Source organism: Nothoprocta perdicaria, unplaced genomic scaffold (genome assembly GCF_003342845.1).
Source record: "Nothoprocta perdicaria isolate Ctin4 unplaced genomic scaffold, notPer1 scaffold_487, whole genome shotgun sequence".
Taxonomy (NCBI): Eukaryota; Metazoa; Chordata; class Aves; order Tinamiformes; family Tinamidae; genus Nothoprocta; species Nothoprocta perdicaria.
The window spans coordinates 160,930-184,843 of NW_020455740.1; the positions used below are offsets into that span (position 1 = coordinate 160,930).

At 39.1% G+C, this 23,914-nt stretch overlaps 1 protein-coding gene across 1 annotated transcript in view; it reads right to left on the minus strand.

The window, feature by feature from the left end:
• The window catches only part of PPP4R1 (protein phosphatase 4 regulatory subunit 1), a gene marked incomplete at its 5' end in the record, with an annotated part of 41,366 nt that extends 18,619 nt beyond the window's left edge, over positions 1 to 22,747 (minus strand). The window contains 9 exons of the mRNA XM_026047281.1: positions 851 to 1,362; positions 1,750 to 1,880; positions 2,926 to 3,084; positions 3,672 to 3,737; positions 4,436 to 4,543; positions 6,046 to 6,192; positions 7,808 to 7,950; positions 16,307 to 16,413; positions 22,612 to 22,747. Coding sequence (XP_025903066.1) covers positions 851 to 1,362; positions 1,750 to 1,880; positions 2,926 to 3,084; positions 3,672 to 3,737; positions 4,436 to 4,543; positions 6,046 to 6,192; positions 7,808 to 7,950; positions 16,307 to 16,413; positions 22,612 to 22,747 — 1,509 coding nt within the window. The remainder of the gene's footprint in view (positions 1 to 850; positions 1,363 to 1,749; positions 1,881 to 2,925; positions 3,085 to 3,671; positions 3,738 to 4,435; positions 4,544 to 6,045; positions 6,193 to 7,807; positions 7,951 to 16,306; positions 16,414 to 22,611) is intronic.
• Positions 22,748 to 23,914: the final 1,167 nt, after the last annotated feature.

Sequence of the window (23,914 nt, forward strand, 5' to 3'; positions counted from 1 at the left end):
ACTCCTGAGACATAAGTAAGAGTTTCACCTGGCAACTTCATAAGGCATTAACCAGAGGCATCTCGATATAGATTTATGATGCTTTTAGCATATCTCCCAGCTAACAGAGTAAAGAAAAGTTCAAAGTAGTATCATTTTATCCCAAAATGCCTGTTTGCAACACTTTACTCYCATTTTTCCTTCTTGCTATTTTCTGTTACAGAAGTTTGCTTTCCGTTGTCGATTCTCCAGCTCCTGAAAAACACCGTTCTTTTCCTCAGCAGTAACTCTGACTTCTTGTCTGTCACCCTTGAGCTCGAGGTGCCTAAGGACCTACTCAGCACGAGCGCCAAGAGAAACATCGCGTCACGGGTTAAGTATGAAACAGCCCAGGACGTGTCTCTGACATACTCCTCCATCAGCTACTCTAGMGAGGCCCTTCTCCACACCTCAAGGGGCTTTAACATCTGCACTCACTTCAGGAGCTCAGTTTGAATCATTTCTCAGCAAAAAAACTGAATTCAAAGCTTACACCTTTGAGCCACATATATGATTAGAGCATCAACATAGGCAGTCAGAAGTTGACACGCTAAAATCTGCACAAATTGTATGTGCACCCAGTATGATTCCTTATGGAAAGAATGACACTACTTTTAAACAGCTTTGCCAAAACACAAGTTCCCTTTTGCTTGATCATCACTTTTCCCCAGTCAAATCAAAGCAGATACAACCTCTCTGGGGATCTCTTTCAGGAGAAAGAAACTGCCATTGATTGACTRCTGTTACGAAAGTCAAAAGTTAAAGCCCAAACTGCCACAGTAGCATACACGAATCTCCAAACATTAAAAATGCTTCAGAATCTTTACTATACCTTTAACATCTGGATCATCTATATGAGGCTCCAAGTTTTCTATCATTTCCTCCAATTCTTTCCTTGTTGCCATGGGAATGTTTGAGGACACTGGCATAGTGAGTTCCTGAATTTCTCTATTGAGCATTATCTCAGAAGGCTGCAGAAGCTCCAAGTCAATATCTATTTCAGGAAGTGGAGTCCTCCAGAAATGGAAAGAGTTATATAATTCCTGCTCTAAGAGAGGGGTTTCTTGGGAACTCACACCCGCCTTCCGCAGTCCGGCTGTGCAGTGGCGAGGCCCTCGCTCGCTCTCGTCAGCCGCTGTGCCACAAGGCTCTGAAGTGCAATGAAAGGGTGACGCAGTCTGGAAATCCGCTTCCCTCTGGGAACTTTGTGTCACTGCATTTTGATCTTCCACAGCGTTGGTGTCAAGTTCTGGTGCAAATTCATTACTGACACAYGAAGACAGATCCTCTGTCCTATTGTGCTCATCCTCTGTTGTGACTTCTTCTGCAGGCCTGATCTGTTCACTGTTGGACGTGAGAGCAAACACACCAGTCAGAAGACACGCATACAAAATATGTATATACAAGTCAAACATAGATGTTTGTGAAAGTTCATACTCAGGCTATGAGCTCTTTATTGAACAAGACTTGCTCACAGCAGAGTAAAGGAGGTATCCCAAGTTACTGAACAGCCCTGGATTTTCAGCAGGTCACTAGTAGTCCTTTTAGTAGTAGAAGGACTTTCTAGTCTACTTCTAGTAGTCCTTTTAGTAAGAAAAAGTTCCTGTCTTTTTTTTTTTTTTTTTTTTTTTAAACTTACCAAGATAATCATTTTATAGAGGAAAACTGACTTGTTTAACTTGCAGTTCATACAGGGGGAAAAAAAACCTGCAAAATTAGCAAATTTCTTACCCATTTTCCTGTGCAGAACCAAGATCCTCTGGGTTTTTACCATCTTCTTCTTTAAAATACTGGCCACTGCTGGATGGGTTAGCAAAAGTTGATATGAAAGGTCCCAGAGACTGAAAGGCAGCTTGACGAACCTGGCAGAAGGGGTCCCATTAAAAACAAATCATAAAAATGCCTAAAATTCAGTGCCTATAAATACCTCAAGGGAGGCAGTGAGGAGGAGGGGGCGGCCTCTTTTCAGTGGTGGCCAGCGGCAGGACTAGAGGAAACGGCCACAAGCTGAGGCACCAAAAGTTCTACAGGAACTTAAGGAAACATTTCTTAACAGTGAGGGTGACAGAGCCCTGGCACAGGCTGCCCAGRGAGGTTGTGGAGTCTCCTTCTCTGGAGATCTTCCAAACCCGCCTGGATGCCACCCTGTGCCCCGTGCTGCTCTGGGTGACCCTGCGTGAGCAGGAGGTTGGACTCGATGACCTCTGAGGTCCCTTCCAACCTTAAACATTCTATGATTCTATGGAAGTAATGYTGTGCCCTAATGGACACGAATAACTGTTACTGGACACGAATAACTGCTATTAGAATACARAAGGGTCACAAGTCTACCAAAGAAAACAAGAACAGAGACGTCTCTGGAAACAGCCAGCCACACAAACTACTTAAACACATGTAAACTACAACATAAATCACAGGCTGCAACCAAAGAAATCATTTTTACTTCTGATTAATTCTGCTTGATCCTGGCTTGTATGACTTTGCAGCACCCGAGAGCTCAAATACTCTTGTGCAACTGTCTTTTGGTTCTGGGAAGCAGGAGGCTTGCTAATATATATAGTGTTTAAAAGACAGATTTTTCAAGACAAGCAAAGGAGGTGGAAGAGTGTCTAAACAAGTATGAATAAATCACATCTAATTTTCACTTGTTTTGATGACTTTTAGTAATGTTAAGTAACAGGCGGTTTTAAGCTAAGRAAAGTTTTCCCGGTGATACAGGTATTTGTTTTGTTTTCATGTRCAACAATGTAAAGAAACCCTATGCACATCGACAAATCAATCATTCTGACAAGAATCAGGTCCACAAAACATGTTCTCCATAMCCACGGGAAAAGAGTTCCAAACGTAGCACCACAGTAATAGCCTCACACCACAAGAGCTATTTAAGAAACAGAAAGCAACTCTTACCCATCGTGAAGGATCACTAATTAAGTTAATAAAAAGCGTTGACAATTTTGTGCGCCGGACTTCCTGCGACGTTGCACAAGACACTGCCATGAAGCACTCGGCACAGGCCTTCCGAACACCCCACACGTTATCAGAACAGAGCTGGAAAAACCTCGGCAGCTGTTTAGGAACACAGTGAACAAGTCTTAGCAGGTAGCACTTGTTCCAAAGTAAGTGCTTTTCTCACATTCATTTCCTTCATCAAGTTCCCTGTCAGAGTCACAGCTACGTTAGTTTAATGCTTACAAGACAAAGAAAACACATTCAGCAGTGCCACCCTTTTAATTAGTTGTCCTCATGTGGCTTATGGATAGAGGCAGGAATGTGCACCTGTCTGAAGCACAGCCAGAAAATTCCTCACCTGATTTGCTTAAAATATAAATAAGTGGGACATAAACAATAGGAATGCATTAACATTTAACGTATCGGAGAACACCCTCCTAGCTCCAGGATTGAGCACCCACTAGCTCCAGTTGGTGCAACTTGCTGAGAGCTCTGCATTCACTTTAGTCTTCTTTAAGATTTTGTAAGCCTCATTTTAACCAAAATTGAAGATACTTGTAATAAACTGAAGACGACCAGCATTTTTGTCTCACCTTGTTAGGGGAATGTAGAGTTGCCTAATCATTTTAGTCACCCTTTTCTCTACCTTGTGCAATGCCATTACTCACTTGCATTAAAAAAGCATCCTGCAAGAAACTGCTTACCAGCATTTCTTCAGTAGCTTGCTGCCCAACCACACTGCAGATATCTCCAAAATTGGCTGCACATACCTTGCAGAGAGAAAGCAAGAAATAAACCACTAAGATGACAGTTTTACAAAAGCAAAGTCAAAGGAAAATATAAATAGCTTTTCAAGCCAAACAAAATAACTTCTAAGGCTAACTCAGAATCAGCTACTTCCTTATTCCAAAATCTTCTTTGATTAAGGAATAAATTTTTTTTTGATCTTTAATGCTTCACCAACCATTTTTAACCATGAAAGAACCACCCCAACAATGGGGCGGGGGAAGGCAAGGAGGATAAGGCACATTAAAAGTGCTGTCAAATGAAACAACACAAATATTTTAATAGTAGTAAGGTTTGCAACGGCACCATGAAACCACAAACACAACACCTAAATTCCATGATGGCCTAATAGTTTATTTCATCTTAAAGAACATCTTTACATCTGCACACAAAGCTATGAGCTCAGGGAGCTGATATTCTATCAGTTTTCACAGCTACCTCCACAACCACAGGGATAAAGAGCTTCCCATAAATAAAGAAAGAAAGAAAKAAGGCAGGGAGTACAGATTATGGCTCAGCAACAATCTGCAGAAATGTGAGCCACAAGGAAACCCCGTAGCTTTCACTTAATAGTTGCTACAGATGACAGCGAAGAGAAAAAAGACATATCAGACATATGCAAGTTTTAAGCTGATGACACTTCTAGCGCAGCTGATCTGACCCAGACAGTGATAATTCATACCTTACGGACATGAAACATTCTGCAGTCACAGCACATCTCACAAAACCGAGGCAGAACAAGTCTTTCCGTGATATCCTTTCCCACCATAGAGGCCATTTTGCACATTATCTAATGGCAAGACAGACACTGGTTAGGAATGCTTGCGCAACACAAGGTTAGCTCAGTTTCACAGAGGATTTTTACATTTACTTCACATTCCAACAGGTACTCATTTTATTGAAAAACGTGAAAACCATCCCCAAAGTCCAGAGTTTTATTTGAAAAGATTGGGTTCTATAAAGTATTTACTTCTTTTTACCTTCCCGCTGTTAGAACAGCCTTTCATCAAGTGAAATAAGTCAGAATTCTAACAAATGAAGCTAACTGAGCTTTCAGAAATTACTCTCTCTTATTTTCCAGACAGACTTAAGAGGTAGCTAGGAAATAACCGAGTACATTATCTCATCATTCTAACACTTAAGGAATTATTTCTTGACAATTAACAGAAAATTAAGAGCAATGAAAGTGGYTGAGTTACTTCTACAGCTTCTGTGCTGCTTAGAATTATTTTACAYTTGTCACAGATCCACAATTCCCTAAAACAAAATTACTGACAGAGTGGATTATACTAAAAATAGGGCAAACTTCTAAGTGCTTTWTTCATTATCATTTTACTCACGCCGTTTGTAAAGGGGAGGTAATCAAACCAAATTTTACAACACAGTCACACTGGTAAAGCTATTCTAATTTATTCTCCTATAATAATAAATTATCTTTTTCTAACATCTGAAAAAGAGTGAGGATGAGTAAAACAGCTTCTGCTCTGATTCTCTTGGGTATTTTTACATCTGTGAGCTTCTAACAGAAAGTACTGTGCCCATGTGAGGCCACGCACAGTAGAGCGCGGTCTGTTTATAAGCAGGGCCATGTTACAAAAGTGAAATATCAGTGAGGTCCCCCAGTCCTCCCTTTACTCATAATTCATGCAGCCTAAAACCATCAAGGCAAACTGCAAAATTCCCAGGGAATATAAGGAAGCACAAGCCCTTGGGCATTTCTCTTTTATAAGTGAACTCATTTATTTGTTTACTATTTTAATTCCGTGTATAAGAACTTTTAAGTTACCAGTTATATTTAAGGCAAACAAGCTGCTTATTATATTTTTCAGTTAAAGAAAAAAAGYCAATAAAGGGAAAGATAGAAAGCACAAGCCACGAACGCTCAAGCTTGAAGGATCTTCCACTGATGGAAATTTTCCATGCATTCAATTTAAATTCCCCAGTAATAAACAAACAAACAAGCCAGGCAGCCAACAACAGCACTTTGACAGTAAAAAACAGCCATCTCTTGTGAAGTCCTGTCCAGACAGTTTCTTTTTTTGTTGTTTTAGGGGATTTTTTTTTCCATCCCTCAGGGAATGGAAAGTTAAGTTATTGGATAAGTTATTTAATTCAAATCCAACCTTGACTGATTGTAAAACAGCATGGAAAAGTCTTCAGGTTACTTGTGGATAGCCATATAAATTCTCTTCTCTTTCTAACACCACATTAAGGAGGTTGTTGGAGACACTTAAGCATTAATAAAGTTCAAACAAACTTCAGGTTGTGTAATTCGGGATCACTTTTACTTACAGCCACAGCTTCTGTCTTCACATCATCGTTGCTGTCTGGAGCTGTCAGTTCTATGAGAACAGGACATACTTTGGTCTCCACATCGTATCTCTCTATGAGTTCTTGCTCCAATAGAACTAGCAAYGCAGCTTGGCTTGTTTTTCTTACCTACGATAAAAAAGAAAAAATTGACTAAAGAGTTTAAGGAGACTTGGAACAGGGGAAGAGAAAAGTGTCCTAGCATTTTGAAGTTTTACTTATACACTGCCACACATCTACACAAATGGGATTGAGAGAGAGTACACATATGTTCTTAAATTACTTTTTCAAACATTTCATATCTGGAAAAAAAAAAGATTAATGAACATGTGCATATTGTAAATTAATGAAATGCTATTATAAAGTGTCCRCCTGCATATTTCCTAAAAGACAGGACAGGAGTGCCAAGAAAAAGCAGTCACAGAAAAGCTAATGCAGTACATAAAGAAAAGCTATGCAGCAAATAGGGAATAATATATTTCTATAGAACGTGAGTTTTTCCAAACCTTCTTTTTCTGAGATAATTGAGTCTGACAAGTAACAGCATTTATTTTGAATATATTTTACTTACGAAAGACAATTTTGCTCAACCTCACATGACAAAAAATACAAAAACGATGTAACCATTTTTTAATTAATTTTGTACAGTCTAACTACTACCTTCAGAAAATAATGCAGAGGTAAGAATTATGCAATGAGATTGTTTCTAGACCTCAGTATTATTCATTATCTGTATCTCTAGAAGTGAAAAATGCAAGGTCATGCATCTGCTTAACATCTGGAAGAAATTCCAAAGTTAGCATCTGATTCATAAGTTGGCGGGGTTATGGAGGGTGATCTATTTAACTTGAAAATACCAGCTTATTTGTACTACACAAACTTGTCATTGACAAATCGACAAATCTAGGTCATGCATCTCAGAAGGAAAAAAACACCACATAAGACTAGGCTGTATCCTGCAATGCAGCAATTTTGGAAAGACACTCTGAAATCACTACATGTAAGCAAACAAGCCAAATGAGCTGTGAAGTGTCAACAGCGGTTAAGGGGATGAATGGAATCACTGAAGATGTAAGCAGTGCATCAAGCAGAAGTCTGGTGGTTATATTATAAATGAATTAGCAAAACCACTACTAGAAATATATGCCTGGGTTTGGTATCTGTTCTTAAATACTGAAAAGGGGTAAGAAGAAAAGTGACTCAAATTCAGAGGCCTAAGATACACATCCCTTAAGTAACCTACCACAGAGGATTAATCTACTCCATATTCACTGAAATGACTTGGGGAAACCTAGAAAAGGCTTTAGGTGAGCCAATTCAGACATGCAGAAAGACAAGTCATAGGAAACTTAGTGCAAAACCGAGGTTTCATAACCAGAACTATTGGACTGATGCACAAATAATTGGCCACGTGGGCAGGTAATAGCCTTAAAAGTGAATTTATACCAAGAAACGAGTCTTTTCTTTGTATTTTCTTTTGATGAAGAACGTAAAACATGTAAGCTTAGAAAGCTGGTTTTTTTATTTAAAAACAACATCAGAAAAGTGCCCCTAATCAGACACATAATTCAGAATAGAACACATAAGTCAAAAAAAACTCCAACATTTTTCAATTAAAAGTGCCATGAAGTCATTCACAACCTAATTTACTCCAATATACTAAACACTTGCACGATCCTAAATTATTTAGCTTCAAAAGTGCCCACTGGGTATTTTCAGCTAGCTATTTCCGAAAGACACTTACCTGGTTATTCTGGTCTGCGAGGTACCGTACTACAATAGGCAGTAAGTATTTGGAAAAAGCATATGGGATTGAAGGTCTATTTTCTTGACAAAACATAGCAATATGAGGTACCTGTTCCATCAGTTCTGCCCGCACGGTTGGCTCTGTCAGGGCAAAAGAAAARAAGAAGAAAAAAAGGGAGAGAGATGTTACCAAATAAACTGTCAGAACAAGCTTTTTACAATCCTCGATATACAAACCTTGTTCAGAAGTTTTTATGGTATGGTATTTTTATGTGGAGTTTCACTTTTACGGGAATCAGCTTTCTACACACCCAGGTACAAGGACATTATGCACTGCTGAACTGCTACAAGASGTCTACACACTTAGTAAAAATTAAAATAAATAAATAAATGATCGATCTACTAAGAATTATGGGAGTCAGAATCTTTGTTGAAACTCCCTGCAGCCCCCACCGACTTCCAGGAAAGCTGTTAAGCAGAAGGTCAGCCCAACACCAGTCCTATTCTGAGGAGGATGGATGAAACTCCTCACCACAGCCTCTCTTACAGGGAAGTCCTTTGCTTTCTAAGGCTACTGGTATTTTTGTAGGACTGAAACAGTCACATATCCTTGAAGCAGCTTCTGGAAAACCTTTTAGGGTTCTTTTCCATCACAAAGTTGGTGATCACCTCAAAAGTACTATTTTTTTTTTTTAATTGAGAAGAGGTTACACTGATTGAATCCTAATCCTGGCAGAATGAGCACATCTGTTTTGGAAAATGAGAGGGGAGACGAAAAAACGTGAATTAAACTAAATCCCTGCTCAATGTTAAAAGTATCATCAGTTTTAAGTGTTAGGTCACCACATAATCCATTTGTCAGAAGGAGAACAAAAAAAAAGGTGGAAGGAAGAAGAAAGAAATAGTGGGGGAAGACCAAAAAAAGAGAATGAAAAAACAATGAGACTCCTTTCCGATCACAGCGTGCGATATTTTTGTCCTTACATAATCTGCTTACATCTGTAGTTACTATCAGAGAATTGAGGTAATGAAAAGCCATCAATTAGTCTCAAGTTACAGTAATCTGATTTAAAATATTAAAACACATGTGACTAAGTTTGCTTAACAGGAGAAAAAAAATGAAGTAGATGAGCTCTAGACCAAAGTTGGTAAACCTGCTTTTGGAAGAATGGTTTTGAAATGGGACAGAAGAGGGAGAAGAGGGAGGGTATTTCTGTTTGTTCGTTTTTTGGAATCTTGAAGGTGCTTTTTCCATGTCCATAAAAACTTGCCCAAAGGTGGTTCACCTGGAAGACCCTGACTCTGTTTCCACCAGCTCAGTACCTGGCAGGCTACAACAGGTACTGTTTGAAAGTCTCTCGCAGAGCACACTGTGGGTTCAAAAAAGCATCATCACTGTGGAGAGACTGTTCCCTCTCCCAGGAAAAACTCTCTTGGATTTGAGATGACCTGCAGATGAGCCATGTTGGAGGGCTTATTCCAGCACTAGCAGACTAAGTTGATCCCCTCCTGCTCCACCAAGGAACCAAGCATATAGAGCATGTAAAACAGGGAATTCTGTCTTAGAGAAGCCTGTCTTCCTACTACCCAGGCAAATCAACAGAGAGAATGTGTCCAACTCAAAGGCAGAACATATGAAGGCTAGAGAAGAAGGGGCTGAAGAACAGCTAGGAAGGGCAAGAGCATAACCAGGAACAAGCAGGCTGGGTGAGGAAGGAGAGAAGGCTGAGCAGCAAGTGACAACAAGATAAGACCCACAGCCAAAGGGCAGGAAGGCTGGAACTTGCTGGACCAGAACATGCTGGAGGCAGGGCCCAATGCCAGGGCTGCAGGGATTTGCTGCAACCTTTCCCATAAAGCTGCTATTTCCAAACATGCCCAGCATGTGGTGCGTGGGTGCAGGAGGTTTGTGTCCCTAGGGTCTCTTTCTCACTTCTCTGGAGCCCTGCTTCACTTCCTGCAGCAAAACAATTGCTATCTACTAAGAGAAGAAGATGGGATTGGAGATGCGAGGGCACGCGTGATGAAGAGCGCGSAAGAAGTCTGGCCAGGCTACATTTGGCAGCAGCGCTTCTTAAATTGTTTCTGAACTTGCTTCYGGCAGTTCCCAGGCTCCCAAACCCCAAGCTCGCAGCTGTCTTTGCCATCGTGCCAACGCAACCGCTTGGGCAGCCAGTCAGCAAAGCGTATCAAAGAACTGATGGGGCTGACGCAGCTCCTGCCCCACACCAGCAGCGCGACTAGTAGGGAGAACAGGTTCTTAGACTGGCTCCTCAGGGCAGTCACACGTCTGTCAAGTGGCAGAACTCTCTGATGGTAGCAGCAAGTGCTGCTAAGAGAGGGAGCAGAGACTACTTACCTACTTAGCCTGATACTACCATCAAGGTAGTGCAAAAGAAGTAAAGCATTGTTGAGTAGGAAACAGGATCTGCTCCTTTGCCCTGTATGAACCAGTGTAAAATGCTTGATAAATTAACAATACTCSCTTTCCTAAACTGGCTAGATTTGCCGCAAAAAAACTACTAATATATTTAGCTGTGAGGCATTCCAGTAAGTCCACAACAAGCATCCAAAATGTAAGAGAATTCTGTCCTCAGAACAATTTATCAGTTATGCATCAGTTAAGCGTGGCCATGTGGCATTAAGGACACAGGRGAGCCACTCGCAGTAAGCGAGCACCTCCCTCCTGAGCTCCTAAGCACRAGCAGCCCATGCAATTAAACACCCGTAAAATTCACACCCAGAAATGACTCGGGGCAGTAGCTCCTACCTTTCCTAGCTTTGAAGGACATGGAAACTGCCACCTGGGTAAGGTCAATTAAAAGCAAACACACGCTGGCTGTGCAATGAAATACTGTATTTCACTATGGAAAAAAAAAAAAAAAGAGGACTTATGCTGTTCTGGAAAATTACTGTTGCAACATGAGAAAATGAACTTTTAAGTTTTTCCAATTTAATTAAGAGCTCAAATCTTCCAAATACTTCCAATGGAGCATGCATCCGAGCGTGCATAGAGTAGAGCCTAATCCTATGGTCAGATGGGCTTACAGCAAAGAAGGTTTTTCGCGTTGTGTCTCCTAAAGACCCCAGCAGAAATGCCAGAGACCTTTCCCAATGACACAGCCCTCCTGCGTTCCTGCTACTCATTCCTCAGCTTCCTCTGGAGGAGTTCAGCAACTCTAATACAGATTCCAGCAGGCTTCAGTGTCTGACAACATATATGCCAGTTCAGTTTAAATTTTTACGTTTCTTTATAACCAAATTTATGGCTTGGTCATCAACACAGGAAACAGATTGTAAGAAGTATCAGCTAAAGTCATTGCACAAAGTTTCTAAAAGCACAAGCTCATCCAACTGGGGAGCACATCTGTATTTTTGCAATGCAAAATACAGTTAGGATCAGGTTTCCACACAATATAAACAAAATTTGGGTGGAGAATTTCAAGTTATGATTAGAAGTTCCTATATTAGGCTCTCTGGAAAAAAATACTGCATATGATCAGGCTCTCTATAACATTTGCTTGGAGCAATACTTTTCCATTTTGGCACAGGATGTATTTTTAAATGTTCTTTTCAGACTATCTCCTGAAAGTACAAGTCTGTGCCTTAAAGTGGCAGGCTACTAGAAAGAGACTACAATTTGTCAAACACAAACAGTTTTGAAAGAAAATTTAAAAAAAAAAAAAAAAGAAAGAGAGAGAGAGAGAGAGAGAGAGGAGAGAAAAAGACAGCAGCAGTCAAACTTCATAAAATAATTAAATAAAATGGACATCCAGTTCTCCTCTGAGTATTAAAAGGAGTTTCTAGAAAGCAATGATCCTACCTCCCTCAATCTTCAGATCACCTGAAACCGATCATTTCCTCCCAACATCTCAAAAACTCGGGCAGACTTTGCTCTGCTAACGTCAACTTTCAGTTTCTACTGTTTCACCAGCCATCATCTAAGTCAATATCCCACACTGACTCCCAAAGTGCTGAAGCCATCACCTGCTCCTTCCTCACTCCTGCAAAGCAGTTTCATTTTCTCCTAAATGTGACACAACCTCTAGTGCAAGCAAACATGTCCACACGACCATCTAGCTGCTCCTGCACCCTACTTTCGTGATGTTGAACCACCAGAAAGCACCGCGGTGAGCTGGAAATGGAACAGGATTTCCTGCAGAGCTGCACAGAATAATACCAGCTAATGACTCCAGAACAGTTATTYGTAAGTGAAGCAATTATTCCAGGGCAAGGCTCTCACAACTACAGAATTATTTCACAATAATTKATTTTACACTACATACTGGCTTTGCAGGAAAGTCTGCATTTTATTATCCCCCAATGACCACTCTGGAATATGAGCAGCACTATTTCCCCTGTATCTGTGAGAGTCTGTAAGGTTCCCGGGACAGTAACAATGTATGTGAAAAGTAACTAATGGGGTGTTAATTCTGTTTTAACAGGTAACTTGGCTGACTGTTATAACTACATCCAAATATTAACTTTTTTCTCACTAAGGAGTTAAGAATAAGAAATAACCAGATGAATGCACAGCTTTATGTTTACTCTTCCATCATTAAAAAAATACCATATTTTGGTGAAGCACAAATAAAAATATTGATCTGCAGGTGCTATAGAGAAATAAGCACCGTGGGAAGCTTTCATGGCAACTGACATGCTCCAGCCCCACTAGTTAGGTGCACTTCAACATTCAGCCTAAACAGGAATTCTACAGCATATGAACCCCCCTGGCTGTTAGCAGCATGGCTACGCTACTGGGATAGCATAATTATCTGAAAAATGGGTGGCATTTGCATGGTCAAGCATAAAGCCTAAATGAAATAAATACCACAATTTGACTATTAAAATTTTATCTCCTTTTCCAAATACAATTTTCTCTTCCTCTCTTTTTCTTTAGTAACATCCATCTTTTTCCCTTTCAGTTTCTCTCATTTCCCGTTATATCTGTCCCTCCAACTTTCCTACTTCTYCTGTAGACAGAAGAAAATCAGGACTAGGCAAAACAGAAAAAAAAAAAATACACTGTAACCAGAGCCTTTCCCTTTTCATACAAAAGTCCATCAAAAAGAGCAGTCTTCATATGCTCCTTCAATAATCAGAGTTTTTTTCCATCTTAGCAGCCAGAATGGATTTCCATACTGACTGGCAGAGCAAGAAGCGAAATACAGACTAACTAATTAGGGGAAAAATTACCATTAGTTGCCAACCAGAAGCATGGGGACACAAAGGCTGGGCTCACATAAATCGGGGCGGGGGACGGGACGGGGGACGGGACGGGGGGGGACGGACAGATATATCTGTCTCAGGAGGTGGGGCAAAAAGAATCAATATCCCTGAAACACTGAACACTTAAACCTAAAGTTTTTCTTAAATGGAAAATAATAGGGTAAGTATTCTTAGCACCTCTCACTATATCAACATGGTGATGGTGTTACTACCATGGATTAAACACACTATTGATGAATTAAGGCTGTGAGACCTGATAATGCAGCTTCAAAACCTGCTAAATACTCCATTTGTTTTAATTAGTTTCACGAACTGCATTCACCACTCATTGTACATGTAAAAAGAAAAAAAGACTACTTTTAATTCAGAAAAAAAACAGTTAGCTATATTCAACTAAATAAGAACTGGTTTTCCCAAGTCACTTATTTTACCCATCTCTTTAGAACAATATTTATGTGCATCTTTTTTTCACTAGAAATATAACCTTTTAAACAGTAACAAGGATTCGTGAGGAATAAATTGACTTTTGTCACATACTGAGGCTCTATGCATTCAAAGRCACCATAAAAATATTYAATTGAAACGCCATACTTAAATCCTTGCAGAAGCCAAAAGAACCCCAAGTAATTATTCWAATTAAAAAAWAAATAAATAAATGCAAACTCTTATTTAAGGCAGCTGTAGCTATGGAAGGGAACTCATTAGTTAAAGACAGTATGGAAGTCCAGAGTTCAAAAGGATCAAAAGAAAACAAACTCCACAACARAAGTCAGATTTGCTGATTAAGCAGCAACACCCAACTGCAGCAGCAGAGACAAACGCTGAAAAGCACAAACCCTCCGAACTGAGATGTGCAGAAGAGGTTTCTTTAGGAAGGAAAAGGGGTGAGGGGAGGCTGATTATTTCTCAGCTGTCATGGAAGAGCTTCCTCCGGGACGCTGTTCTTTCCTGCGCAGTGTAGCAGGGTGGGATACTGGAGCAAGGCAATTCCCATGCTCCCTCAGCACATCAAAACTGGCAGCCCTGTCTTGGGAGTGTCTCATCTTTTGCACAGTCCGAAGCCATTTTTTTTTTTTTGCAAATGGAGCTGTATTAGTCATCTTCAGGCTGCAAAACTGCGTGAGACAACGTAACCTGGCACCAGCACGTTAGAAAGCAGCCAGAAGGCTTCGGTCTTGTCTGAAGGGGACCTGCTTCACGCAACTTGCACGTATCATTATAGGATGGTAGCCGGAGCTCTTCTTCACACATCGTCCCAGAGCAATTAACCAGCTGTCCACACACAGCCCACACACTGGCAGCTCACAGCAAGATGCTACAACATCACATCATATTCTTTGTATATGCAGTACTTGRTTTCTTTTCCCCTTGGTAATGAAACCTTCATAAATCAGGGAAATCAATACAATGTCCACAATGTTTGCCTCAAAAGCTATTCTTTGGCAATTTGTCAAAGGGAGGGAGGAGAAGCATCGAGCAAGAGAACACTCAAAACAAATGTTAACAATAGCAATCCTAAATGAAATATAAATTCAAAATGCCATTACAGTGTAGTTTGACTGTTAGCCAAGCACATACATTAGAAATATACAAAGCAGATCTAATTCCCTATTAAAATATAATATGGTTTAAGACAAAAGAATTATTCTAACTACCTGTCTTATAGAAACAGGTAAGTCCAATGCTGCAAATGCTCAAGGCACAAAACTCCAAGTTAAATTTGCAGAAATTTAATTTGCGGGGCAGCTACAGAATCCAGTGCTACTAGTTTGGCAGACCTGAGACAACTTCTACAATGCAGGAAAAGCCTGAAAAGCTGCTTTTACGGACTCTGAGAAAGTATCAACCCTGACTAAATACGTACTCCACCCTTGTTAAAGGAACTGATTTGGATATAGCTCAACTCTTGGTTTTCGTTCCTGTTCTTATCTAAGCAAACTTGAGTTTGACACATTCCGTTGGTCACAAATGAAACGCTATGGCTAAAAGTTACTTCACGTGACTATTTTCCTCTGGACGTATCTGTCCTATTTTTCAGGACTCAAACTAAAGCCTCTGAAATTTTGTAATGACCAACACTGTTAAAAACATCACAATAACCAACACTATACATATCTACTGATTAAAAAAAGAGCTTGGTCAGAAACACTGTTTTTGACTAAAAATTTCACTTCAAATTAACATATATAATGTTTAAAATACATTATTTTTCCTTGCTAAGCAAGGGTATTTGCTCACAAAAATCAAAACGTGTATTTTAAATAAAGTCAGTAGCTTCTTACAGACTACTTTATCCTTGCATTAAGGCCTGCAACTTTGGGTAAAGGAAAAAACAACTAGAAGACCTCAACAGAAGATATAAACATTCTTATCATACAAGAGTTAGTACAAATTTCTCTTACTCTCCATAGCATTCTCTAAAACAACAAGAGAATGAAGTTTAGATCTTCTCTAATGTTGTGCTGCTTAGGTCTTTTTTCCCTCCTTCTGGTGCTTCAACAACATCAACTGAAGTCTTTCAACTCCTTCCAGAGTCTCTTCAATCCAGAATTTCATTGCAGCTCCATCCACATATTTTTTTTTCCACGTTCATCTCCCACATTTTTTTTAAAAGCACTCACTTTCAAAATTTGTTTCCCATTCCTCTCATGTTACCTTCTATCCCAAAACAACCCAACAGTCTCAAAATTTTCATTAAACAAACCTACCTCCCCAAAAAACCCTCCCTCATTATTTAAACATATCTGTACTTTTTCTACGAATCCCTCCCACCTTCACATCTTCACCATCTTCACATCAGAGGGTGAAAAAAAAATCACTGCTCCCCCCAGCTGGAACCAGGCTGAACGTTGCCCAAAAGTGATCAGTCTTGAACAATTTCAGCATTCAAATGCTAACAAAACTAATTAACAATTTTGCATGACTGTTTTCAAGGCTAGAAATTCATCTTTATCTAYAAATTGTAGAACAATCATTAAGATTTACTGATCAACCACCTACTCATCAGTATGTAATAAAAAGCAATTCAAAACTGCACTGATGGAAAGTGTTAATCCCGCATTTCAAAGGTGCTAATGGTGTTTGAGGAAACTAGCAAGGAAAAACGTCATCTTTTGGAGGATGACTCAGGGAAAGGAAATTTTACAGCATTGTGTTGACATCTGTAAGAATCTTATGTTTCACATGGAAGAAGGTAAAAGACACCGATTCAAGCTCAGCAGCTCCAACTTTCCTTGATTAATGCAGTAACTTGTTTGGTACTACCTACCTGAATCATCAGCTAGTCTGCTGATTCTCTCCAAAACAGCAATACAATCTCTCTCGTCATCACTGACTTCCTTCAAAGTGTCCAGCAAACTTCGAGCCACCATTTGCCTAGTTTATCAAAAAAAAAAAAAAAAAGAGAGATTTAGAAGAGCATTATTTGTGTCCAGAAACCTGTCTAAACCAAAAAGTCATGCAATCATACAAGTTTCTAAAAACAGAGAGTAAACTTGTAGAAAGGTTCCTTTTTAACTCAGTAACTTCGGTTATTTCTATTTTTAGAACATATAATTGTGATGTTCAACTTAATCCTAGAGAACTGTTAACTTCAATGTAGCCCTGGAAGGCTACATTGATTCCTCACTTCTGAATCCCCTAACTCAATGCATACAAAGCCAGGCAACATCACCACTCTCAGAGCAGTTTTAAACCGAATTAAGAGCTTACTTTCACAAGTTTAAAGCATGAGCACCCAAGCTGAAGATTTCCAAGCCAATAACACTTAAAAAGTACCCTTCACTCAATGCTATACAGTGCAATGTGTACACACTGTGAAAATAAACAAAACACATGCACAAATGTGAGTTTCTGGGACATATTTGAAAAAGTAGCAAATGAAATTTAAATAAATACGAAATAAGACAAAATCACTTCACTTAGTAGTAATAAGTCACAAGATTTTTTTTAAGGGTTGTCAATGACAAGATACAATCAGATCTGAGTTTCTGTTCTGTTACTGTTGCAGCTTCTGGTACAAGCACATACCCAGTTACCTGAAGAGCCCTAAACACTCAATTCTTAAACACCACAGACTACAATAATAACTCAACAACAACTTGCAATGGCACATGGTTCTCTCTGTAGCGCTATCTTTCACCTTTGGGTGCAATGCAAGTTGAACACCCGCTCATTGGTCCAAAGAGCTCTCAGGGTTACACTGCAGGAGCTCGGTGCACCACCGAAAGCTGCCCCACAAGCTGCTAACTCTTCTGCTGCCCCTAAGCAGCTTGTCAAAATGCTAGTGCTGCACAGAACCAATGCCAGGTACTTCCAGAACTGGCCAAAGGAAATACTGTCAGGAGGCAGCCTAAACATCTCACTGCTGACAAACAGCAAGGCCATAAGCAGTAGCAGATGCACWAATTTTCACACTGAGGCCAAATGGGAGAGGTAAAAAACCACCACAAAACCATTACAGAGGTACAACTCTGGTATACAGGGGCCCTTGTGAACTCTACAGTTCCACTGGCTACAGAAATTCAGTGAGTTTTCATGAGTGCCCAAAATTAAAAACTTATAAATTACAGCCAATTTGAGAAAAATTTGTTTCACATTAACCACTTGCAAAATTATTTCTAAATATATCTAGATATATTGTATCTATATAYCTAAAAATCAAGCTGCAAAAAAACTTTGCCTTTAAGAAATTTCCTTTTCCTCATAGTCTTTCATTTCCAGCTTGGTAAAATGCAATGTTTCCAGACTGAGAACTTGATTTTCAGTTTGAAGCTCAGCTAGGGAAACATACGAYGTCACACACTAACCTAGAGGCAGAGCAAACTTGCTCTTTTAAGGGGCTAGACACCTCTGAAAAGAGGAAATGAAGTGTATTTCATATACACCAGGTTGACTGGAAGCACATCTCTTGTATATACCAAATACAGTTTTGCAAAGAGAGAGAAGTTAACTGGCCTGCTGAGTGGGAAATTTGAGACTATTGATGCAGATACAACAATCTCAACTAGGGAAAGGGGGTAGGTTAATCTAGCTATATGAGGTAGTGCTCACCATTTCCCTGTACAACTGAACCATGACCACCAGCTGAATATTGCTGCAAATTGGGCATGGAAACAGCACTGACTTCTGGAATAACATGTTTCAAGCTAAATATACTGCCCACTGTCTTTTCCCCTAGAAATTGCACAAGAGCTATAAATGACAAATAATGAGATCAAGCCCTGGTATCAAGAATACTAGACTAAAGAGAGGTGATGCCTCTCACCTCAGCCACATGATACTCCTCTCYGGCATTTAAAGGAATCAATGTGTGCCCAACATCTGTTCATCTGTTTCAGCAGATTCCTGTGAAAAAGCTTAAAAATGCAACAGTGCATCCTAGGCTCATTTGTTTAAAATAAAATAAAAAAGCACCACCAAAACCTCACACAACTAAGTAGATAGTGATGACAGGGCAATCTCTAACTCCACCTGTCCGGCATGCTGTGAGAAAAGAGTCCACTTGTGTTCTCTGATCTAGGTCTGCCAACAATCTGTCAGGTTGTTTTTGTATACCTCCAAGGTGCAAACATAGGACTCTGAGACAAACCTGCCTTGCACTTGCCACAGGCTAAGAGCTGGTGTTTAGGCAATTAGTGACCAACAGCTTAGGCAATTAGTGACCAATAGCTTAGGCACTGCAAGTTCCTGCTTCAACATGCTCTGCTTACAGGAGCACAGAGAGCAAACACRGTTCTCTGGTACTCTGTTTAGCAGTCCAGCATCTCTTCTCATGCAAGCACTAGTGGTCTGGCCACAAAAAGCACACTGCAGAAGCTGCAGCAAAGTATTAATGCATGGTAGCATATCAGGCTGGGGGTAGCTTGCCCAGGAACCGCCAGGTGACTACCAGCATTTGCGTAACTGTAACAGGGCTCTGAAGGATGAGTGCTCTGGTCTAGACACAGATTTAAGGTGGTGGAGAAGATCTGGTATCCGACTCTTCCAGGTCCAAACATGTTTTCATTCAAATCAGTACCTCTAGAGCTGTGAGTTCCCCATGATAGTGATTTATTTACCATGTACACTTTTAGAATACAACTGTCACCTAAGCAGGTGTGCAACTACTTGTATATTGAATAGACAATTAGCAAAATAAAGAGCAGAGGTTGAAGGCTGTAGTGCAGTAGGCATCAGAAAAACATTAGCTATTATATGCAGAAGTGAAAGATAATTAACAAAGTCTTAAGTTGTCATGAGCAAACATTAAGAGATCTTATCCAAAGCTGGAAAACTGATGGACTTGCAGTTAGGGTACCTTAAAGGCACAACTTCATTGCTGTTAGCAGCAGGAGAAAATGGAGATAGATTATAAACACCCTGCCTTTCTGTCCACATGCAGAGCTCAGACATTTCAAAGACTGCACACAAGGACATAATTGGGATTTACAATGATATACTTGGAGAAGAGCTATAAATACCTTTGCTTGGCTCATTCAAACTCTTTTTACACCGTGACCTTATTTGGAATCTGTACTGAGACTTTTAAATGCCATAAATACTGCATACTGGAGGTCTCCCAATCACCATTCTTAACTCTTTAATAAATTTCTACTTTAAAATACAAACATCAGAGTGTTCATTTGTGCAGAAGGTGCACTTAGCACCTAACAGACACACACACACAAAAAAAGAGAAGATTCATTTTTTCCTTTTCCCATTTATGCCTGATTTCTAAGTCAAGACTTGAAGTCCTTTCAAATCTACAGAAGCACCACCATTATTAGCTTGGCACTTGCTTCCTCAAACAATCTAAGATATTCTGAAACAACTCAGCATTTCAAAATGCACATCTTTTTACCTTCTAAGTCTTAAGAGTTATATGAAGATGTACATGCTTTCTGAGCTTTAATAAATATAAGAAATATTTTTTGAAATTAGGCTTCTACTAGTGGCTTGGGAAACTATCTAACTTCCAAATTTGACATTTGACAGTTCATCTTGTATTAATATGATTTTAACATACATTTCTAAATTAAACTTAATTTTATGAAATTAATGAAACAAATATAAACATATCAAATACTAATTATTCATAATTTTGGGTGCAAAAGTATATTTTGAGATTTTGTTTCATGGAGTGAGGGAGACTGGAAAATTTGAAGGGAAAACAGGAGAGGAGGAGTAGATAAAGGGGAGAAAATCTAATTTCTGCTAAATCAAGTTATTTGAGAAATACAGTCAGAATTAACTCCATTCCAATTTCACCTGCATCACTTTGGCTTAAGTTTGGCCTTTTCTTATCATCAACATCCGCTGAATATCTCAGAAAAGAGACTTACACTGGTCTTGTGGCATAAAATGGAAGGAAAAGGAGCAGAGAGGGAAACATTAATAAATAATAAAAATGATAAATTCTGAATTAATTTGTTGACTATAATCTGATCAGACCTATACAGAAATGAGGGATGGTATTTTCTTAAGCATAAGATGGTCTTGATATGATTACCAACATCCCACCAAAGGCATTTTCCTAATTAGGCAGAGAAGTTCTTGATAGGCAAGGCATCACAGAGAGATGAAAACAGCATCCTCCTCCTATGGCAGGGGGCTTCCTGATACAAACCCTAGGTGTCACAAACAGAGTAAAACGAGGGTCCTGTCGCTGCTGACCAGAATTGGGAATAAAGGTTCAGAGTGCGGCCCCGAGACATCATCGCCACTTCCTGGGAACAAAAAAAAAAAAAAAATTCTCTCTCGGCTCCTAAAAAGCCTTATTCCGTCACAGAGCTTATATTCCAAAGGCATCCAGACTTCTTTCCACAGACATATAACACCAGGGTGGGTTTGTGACTGCTAGAGCCGAGAATCAAATAGCCACTTCAAAATTATTCACTGTCACGGGTGGTGCGATCAAAATCTCCATTTTTGATGCCTGCTCTTTTCCACGTGAGACCACAAAACAAGGCAGCCGCCTTCTTCCAACCACGTGAGAAGCTGTATGCCTGTATCACGGTCACAACAGCACGTGCCTTAGCCAAACAGAGCCTTCCCACAAAGTCTAGGCCCAGTCCTCACTGATGCTGCAGACAGCGTAAGTGCCACTGATAACCTGTAGATAAGTATAGATGCTTGGGTTTTTGTGACAATTGATTAAAAAAATCTTTGTAATTATTCACTGTCACATGTGTAGTATGCGTCATCCATTTAAGTAATAATCATAATACTAAAATCTTACTCTAATTTACCCAGATTCAATGATTGTTTCAAGAGTATAAGAATATACAAATGGAAATTTCCATATGTATGCAGATCAGGGAAATACGGTTTTATCATTTAAATTGTAATTAAAAAAATCTTAATTCTACATATATGTAATTGGAGGCAAAAATCATTTTAATCTGGAAAACGAAATGTTTCTCTTGAACTTACATCTATGATAAACTCCATCTAGCAAAAGTTTCTGACACTTTCTCAGAATTAATTGTATGATACGAGCTGTCTGTAATAGTTACCCTCAGATTTAACTGCTACACACAGTCTTATCATCAATACCTCATACTATTTCCTATATTATCTAGTGTTAAATAACAGACCTAGGCCTACAAAAAGAGCTAGGGTTAAACAATGGGCCTATAAAGGAGGAAAAAAAAAATTTACACAGGAAGAACTAGCTACTCCAAGCATTTTCCCTCACAGAGAAACACAAGTGAGTATTTTAAGTACATGCCACAAGATTATTTTAAACAAATGGTTAAATCAATTCAGAACTGTAGTCATGCAAACAAAATACATAATCTACAGTGTGGGTGATTATAGACCTATCTTCTATGTAAAGATACAACATAAAAGGAAGCATACTTTCTTAAACACATGCTCTAGCCAAAGTTAGTTAAATAAAACTCCAGAAATCTCAACAATAAGGTGTCTCTGTGATCTAGCAACTATCTACAGTTACAATCAAAATAAATGTTGATTTTGAATGTCTTTCCCCTGCAGAGTACGTATGCATAGCTGTGTGCAAGTCTAGTGTTCTACTGTACCTGTGCAACTAACTCGAGGCTTGAGAAATGCAAAGTGGAAAACCTGAAGTAAAACAACAACACAGGACAAGGTAAAGTTTTCTTCTTAGCATGTCTTTTGTTTTCAAAAACCAGAAGCAGCTATACTTAAATTCTTGTCTACAGATTAAGATGAACCTGCAGAACATATGTGTTCCTCTGGTAAGCCACAGTGCCATTCCTTATTTTCTCCTGACCTTTCATTACATATTTTCCCAATGTCACTTCCTACAGACATATGGATCATTAACAATTATCTACTAGCCCTCGGTCAACAGGATGTGGTCCATCTCATGAAAAAGTTTAGAAGCCCTGAAGTGCAGTTACTTAACAGGTAAGCAAACATTTTTTAACATCAATATTTGTTCTCTGTAAGTAGAGGGTGCATCAACACAGAGGAGGAGGAGGAGAAACTGAAGAATTTTGTGATTTTAAAAATTATTTGTATTTCATGCAAATTAACTTGAGTCAGATTTGAATCTGATGAATAGTGTGCACACTGTTCTCCAGAGAAGACATTTAAAAGCCATACCTGTTAAATATGTTCTCACTTGCAGCGTACTTGTCCAGTCTTCCCAAAGGCGTCAACATTTCATCTTGTGAGACAAAGTCCAGGGCTGAAGGTATAATAATCACATCAGACTCTGAGCTGTAGTCATCCACACCAACTATCAGAGACATCAGAAATATTCCTTATAATCACAATAGTTTAACACTAAAATGATGTCTGTTGATGGTCTGAGATACAGAAGTCTAGGCAAGGCTCTGTATACAATGTATTTACTAAATACTGCACTACAGCTTGTCTGGTAACTTCCCCTAGATTCCTCTGACCGCCTCCCACGCCAGACCTTTTTTTTTTTTTTTTTTTTTTTAAACAGGATTACCTGTAAATTAGACTAAATATCTTTTGAGTCATTTCCTCTATATTCCCAAATATGATGTTTCGTTAAACATCTGAGATTCATGACATTTCTGTCTGTAAAAGGCGAATGACTTAAGCTAATTCTAAATTCAATGTTTCGAAGACGCCCACACTAGAAACCGCAGTTGCAATGACCTCCAGATAAAAAATTAATACATTATCTAACAGAACAATAAGGAAGTTCAAAAAAACTAAATGAAAGTACAGCAGAAAGTTCAGGAATGTTGCTACATCCAACTATCAAATTGGCAGAATTCACGTATTACAAAATTAACTATCACTAATTTCACAATCCTGTAGGTAAATACGCAAGCTCATATGAACAGACACCTTTATCTACAGAAAACCACAACGAAGTGGATAAGGGGTCCATCCCACCTCTGCAGAGCTATCTGAAAAATGAAGATTTGAACTACCACCTGTTTGTCCTCTGGTCTACTTGAAAAAAAATGCAATCATTTATTTGCAAAAACTTGCAAACACAAATACTTATTTGCAAGAAATATTTCAAGTCACCCCTTTACTCCTGAAAATACAACACTACAGTACAACTGTTCTTTGTCCAAATTCTGGCCAAATTTATCTGAAAATCCTTTTGAAAAACTGAAGTCCAACAATTAATTGTAAAAGGCAAAAAATATGGTTAAAAGACTGTCCTCCCCTTTCAATTATACTATATAAATTGGTATTATATTATGTAAATGAGACATAGCGTATCATTTTCTTCATTAGGCAACATTCAAAGCACATAAGCAGATATAATTTTCTAGCTTCTTCCTTACAATGTTTCAAATGTCAAAATGCATATAATAATTTTTTTTTTWWWWAAAAAGAGTAGTATTTCCAGACTTAAGCTGAGTTAACAGCATTCCTTTTCCTACAAAGTTATTCTCCCATTTTCTAGCTGAAG